The sequence below is a fragment of the Mytilus californianus genome, unplaced genomic scaffold, assembly GCF_021869535.1.
Source record: "Mytilus californianus isolate M0D057914Y unplaced genomic scaffold, xbMytCali1.0.p SCAF_4, whole genome shotgun sequence".
NCBI lineage: Eukaryota > Metazoa > Mollusca > Bivalvia > Mytilida > Mytilidae > Mytilus > Mytilus californianus.
Genome location: NW_026262690.1, coordinates 48245594 through 48251140, shown reverse-complemented (window position 1 = coordinate 48251140; position 5547 = coordinate 48245594). Strand labels below are relative to the sequence as shown.

The 5547-nt window shown below is 32.4% G+C and overlaps 1 protein-coding gene across 3 annotated transcripts; it reads right to left on the bottom strand.

The window, feature by feature from the left end:
- Positions 1-295: 295 nt before the first annotated feature.
- Positions 296-4511, bottom strand: LOC127738180 (uncharacterized). 3 transcript variants are annotated; one of them, XM_052249335.1, is made up of 3 exons: positions 2994-3526; positions 1087-2472; positions 296-418 (listed from the first exon to the last, which is right to left on the bottom strand). In XM_052249335.1, the coding sequence occupies exons 2-3, from the start codon at positions 2458-2460 to the stop codon at positions 416-418; spliced, it is 1377 nt and encodes a 458-aa protein (XP_052105295.1). In that variant the 5' UTR covers positions 2461-2472; positions 2994-3526; the 3' UTR covers positions 296-415. The 3 variants fall into 3 exon arrangements, with proteins under 3 accessions (XP_052105295.1, XP_052105293.1, XP_052105292.1); XM_052249333.1 differs by lacking the exons at positions 296-418; positions 2994-3526 and adding an exon at positions 4350-4511 and having other exon boundaries at positions 425-2472; XM_052249332.1 differs by lacking the exon at positions 296-418 and having other exon boundaries at positions 425-2472.
- Positions 4512-5547: the final 1036 nt, after the last annotated feature.

Genomic DNA, 5547 nt, shown 5'->3' with positions numbered 1-5547 from the left:
CATACATTATTTTCGATATTCAGATGCAGTTAAACAAGTTCTAAATGGATACAAGATTTCATCAACGTCCTAAATATCGCACCTTCACTTTCTTTGCCTTAAGTCTTTAAACTACATATCTCTGAATGATTCAGATGAAATATTTCCGTAGATGTTAAAGCCAAAATACATTGAATGGGTTTTTTCCCCTTAAATCTGTTGAGATAAAGCCGAGAGTATATTAGAGGTAATGCCATTTTCAAATATTTCATTGTCAGCACAGAGTGAATAAATATGAAAGTACTATAAAACTGGGTATCAATACAATTTTTATTCTCAATGTGCGAATGTCACTTCAGTACTTCAGTCAAGCATACTGTTCGTGAATTTCAAAGACAGCATTCCAATGTAATGTTATTTTTTTGTATGCAGATGGTCACTGAAATAAAAAAAAACAACATATTTTAGTCTTTTACTACGAAATGGTAAAACACAAAAACAAAACACAACATTATGCTACAAATATGTTTCCGAAGCTGTAACAATTACTGGCCATTCTTAAAGTTGGGTGGATATGAATAGAAATAGATGTATTTGTCAACAGGACAGCAGCCCTTAAACACAATAAAACGGAGAGAAGACATGTACATGGCAACATACAGTTATAAACAACAGAAAATTGTTTAAACCGGATGTCGAACTTTAAATGTTTACATCAAGTGATATTGAAACTGAATATTCTGAAACTCATCAAAGATACCAGACTTATAAGTTGGTACACCAGATCATTTTCTTAATCTTTACATTGTTACCTAAACAAAAATTATTTAATTACTTTCTGAAAATTGTTTAAAATGGTTATAACTCTAATAAGATGTTGTTCTATGGCTGTCGACAAACATTACTAAAGTAATATACAACTCCAAATGACCAATAGAACAAGTTTCGTAATAATATCATTTGACGTTTTCATATAGATATAAAGTATATGTTTGAATGTATTAGTTACCGTGTAGCACTTGCAATCTTTTGATACCTTCACCTTTCAAAAACTAATGAAACTAAATGAAATCTAGCAATAATTGAAGTTATCTGTAACAGTTTTACCTGCAACTGGCGATGTTTGTCTTGACTATTATGAAGTTGTTGCTTTGACAATTGGTTATTTGTCGTTCCATTGCTTGTAGCATAGGGCTTTTCATTCAACTTTGAAGGGTACTGAACATAAGCCGGTTGGTTATGTGTTAAACATTTTCCATCGCTATAACCAGATACATGTTGTCTGTCCTTCCAGTTTATGAATGTTGAATTTGGCGTAGCATTTTGTAGGAAAGAAGAAAATTTCCTTTGGGTGTTTGGAGAAGACACGTTTGATAAACTTGGCGTAGACAAGGTCCCTGGGTTATGCATTGAATATTGCTGTCCTAAATTGTGAGAACTCGTGATTACAGAATTCCCATGTAAATTGCTAGATGACGTTGCTCCGCTGTACTGCAATGATGGGCTGAAACCCCATGTCTGATTACCATGGTAACCAGGACTGGTAGTTCTTAAAATGTTGCTAGGATTAGGAATTTTTGTAGCCAAAGCGTTGATTGGATTGGTTGTATTTCCCTGTACATTCGATGGATTTGGTAATACTTGTAACAGACTTTGCATCTTAATTGGGTCATTTAGAAGAAGTATCTCCCGGAATAGCAAAGAATACATTTGTGGTAATGTTTCTTTTATTACAGATTCTCTTATATGGGCTATCATGCTATCATCTACTGTCAATCTTTTATTACAGTATTCAGAACTTCCATTGCTATTTCTGTCTGGAGATCTTCTTCTCCTTGGTGACAGATCGGGTGATCGATTACGCTGTCGTGATGAGTGTCTTTCGCGTGACCTACTGCGTCTTCGGGGTGAATCGCGATGACGATTTCGAGATGAAACCGTGTCTCTACCATAAAGTCTTTCACTTGGATGTCGACTGCTACGTAGATTTTCTCCAGACTGTTCATAACTTCTGGAAACCCTGCCATTTGATCGGCTGCTTGATCTCTCTCTTGATTTTCTTTTTTTATCTAAAGTACTTGCAGATTCTAATGCATACTCATATTTAACGTCTGAATAATTTGTTTCACTACATGGTGGGTGCCATTTTTTATTTTCCTGTTTTGACAATTGAACGAGAATTTTTCCGCCGAAAAGTTCTTTACCGTTCATTTCTTTAATTGCCCGTTTAGCATCATTTGGATCTGCATAGTCAACAAATGCATACCCTCTAGAGAAGGGACTTCTAGCTATCCAAACCTTTACTATTTGGCCAAATTTTTCAAACTCTCTCTGTAGTTTGTCGTTCCCAATATTATCGATAAGACCTCCGATGTAGACTTTAGTTGATTTATCGTCGTCGACGTAATAGCCGCGTTGACTCGTACCGTCGTCGATATTACAGCCATACTGTCTTGTACCTGTACCATCGTTGAAATTCATACTTTAATGCAGCTGAAAAGTTAAATATGAATAAAAGGAGATGTAGGTTATACGTCAATGAGTCAGTAACCCAATGACAAAATAACCAAATTAAATCTAGTATTTAATTCTCCATGAAGGCCTTTTTATTATGACTTGTGGATAGATACGTTTGAAATAATGTTTCATATGCAACCAATTTGAGCCATTGAATACACATTGACTGTAGCCAAATGTTAACAAAGAGGTTGTTTAAGCATTGCTTCAAAACACCCTTATCTTTCCAGTACTTATCATGACTATTTAGAAATAATTGTAAATAGTCAGACAAAACATTGAACACTAAAAACATATAACAAGCAGGACTTTACTGTTTACTATACACAAGAATGTTATCCAACTTGATTATTTAATTTGAAGGATGTTCCTGCAATTGGAAATGAAGAGTACATTTTGCGCACCTTTCATATATTTGTTGAGAACACAATATTCAGAATTATAGTCGTTACTATAACAAACTATGCTAAAAATCGTCTACATTTAATCTACTCTACCTTAAATTTCTAATCCAATCCAACACCCATAAAGCAAAACAATGAAATTAAGAAAAGTAATATTACATATTCGTGCTACGAATATTAATATCGGGGAACAAAGGATGACCACATTTCAAGTACAGCCTTGTCCATTTATAATATGTCATCGATTTTAAATCGTCATGGGAGGCAGTATGACAGAGACAATGTTTACGAGGCTAATAATGTGCATTCTCTTAGTAGTTCATTTTTTATTGATTTGTTGATTTGTTGATTTGTTATATGTTCATGTTATTACCCCGTCCTTTTTCTGTGAACTTTACATTTTCTGATGCATGCCACCATCTAGATGTGAAACTAATTACATTTATTTCTCATAGTGACTATACAGAAATCCAATTATGCTATGAATTTATTTCATTAGATTAAATGTTAGGAAAAAGAACACAAAATAACACAAATCCTACTTTACAAATATTGTATCTAATGGGTCTATTTTACACGTTTGTTCACAAGTTATAATATATCATAATACAAAATCGATTATAGTTTATGAGTAAATCTGTATGGTGTGCATTTATTTATTAAACATGATCCACTTTTAACCAATATCATCGTCTACGAGTAAACTATTGAAATGACGGTTTAGAAACATGGTGCCGAGCGGGTAAGAGTTAAGCCCTACTGATACAGTGTTTTATACTTTATTGCAATGTTATGCTGCTTTGTAGATATTTAAATGCGTACTGTTTTTATCACGTTTGACTTTTAGTATTAGAGTTCTATTATCACCGAAACTTAAAATTGCTTGATTTGTTGATAAATATTTAACTCCAATGGCAAATATTAGATGTATATATTCAGGACGAAAACAAAATATATGTGATTGATATACCCTGCTTTGTACTAGACTGACACACTGAGTCGGGTTGTTAACGTGCTAGCGACATTTTCTTGCATTAGCAGTGTTTTGTTTGTTGGTTTGGTATGTTGAACGATACGTCGCTCTTATTTGTCGTGTTATTTACTAACTACTTCGAGAAGACAAATTACAATGTGAATGGACTTCAACGTTCCGGTTTCCGGGGATGTGGGCTTGTAAAGAATAGATACACACTAGGGTATTTCAATTTGTTTCTCCCCCACAGAATTTGTATATAGATTGACTTTCTATTATCAAGATTTTGTACAAAACAACATTATCATTATCATTATATCGAATATATATATATAAAAATAATTATAAATGACAAAACATATATTACTTCTTTAATTTCTCTTATTGAAATGGGATAATATCGAGTATTTTCAGATGAATTAAAACATTGAAAGCTACAAGTAAACATACAAGTAATCTTATTAAATTTTACTTACAATATATTCTTTTCGTTATATCTCGGTCCAAATGTTGTAAGAATAACGATTCTTCTTAGTTTTATCCGTTGAACACATAATTATAATCTTTGTTCATATAAGAAGAAAATGTATTTGAGATTAAGGAGGTTTAAGTTAACAACAGATGCTAGTAAGTCAAACTTCGTAGCTTAAAAATCATTAAATCAAATCAACAATTGTTGAAACTTTTGACGTATAGAAGAAAAACAAGGCAAACGGAAATGCTATTTAAACATGTGTATACAGTAAAATATTTAACCATGTTTGTTTCTTTTGTAGTAATGTACTTTCAAAGGTTAGGAAATTGTTGAACTATGTACAGGGAAAACTGTCCATATACTAAGCTGATTACAAATAACAATTATAGATGCAAATAATATTATCTAAATTTCTAAACTAGATGTCTCTTTGTTATTTGTGTCGTGGGATTGATTTCTCTTTGTTATTTGTGTCCCTGAGTTGATGTCTCTTTGTTATTTGTATCGTTGGGTTGATATTTCGCTGAGGTATCTCTCATCTCCGAATCATCACTTGCATTTACTAGACTAAAATAAATTTTGATGAAAATTTCGTGCACTGCTACATTAAAGCCTGTAGATTCATAGTTTTGCTGATATGTATAATATATATCGTTACTTTCATCCGCGTCTTTTTTTTTAATTGATAACTTTAGATTAAACATTGCCTCTTAATTTGAGTATCTTTAACCTAAAGGTTACCTACACACCAAAGACTAAGTCAATCGATTAAAGCTTGAGTGAACCATATATTAAAGGGGCACTAGCTGTCAAATTCATGTTCACCGATTTGACTCAAATTCTCATATTTGATTTAAAACATACTAAAACTTATGTTAACATTACAATAAGTCTGGAATAAACAGTTAAAAAAGCATGTACTCGATAATATATATAAGAATTTCGTGTATATTTTAGTCTAGACGCCAACTAATTAACTATCGAGATGACCTCCGAATACTACCGACGGTCACATAACCCGATATAAACATAAACATAAATATAAATAGATTGCGACCTCGTGTAATTGGATTATTATTGGTCTGTTTGATTTTATGTTATAGGTTAACAATAGAAGCTAATGAACGTTATTACCTGTATAAGAATGATTTTTTGTGGATCGAATCAGTCAACTAAATGGTTCACCTTTGTTTCACTTT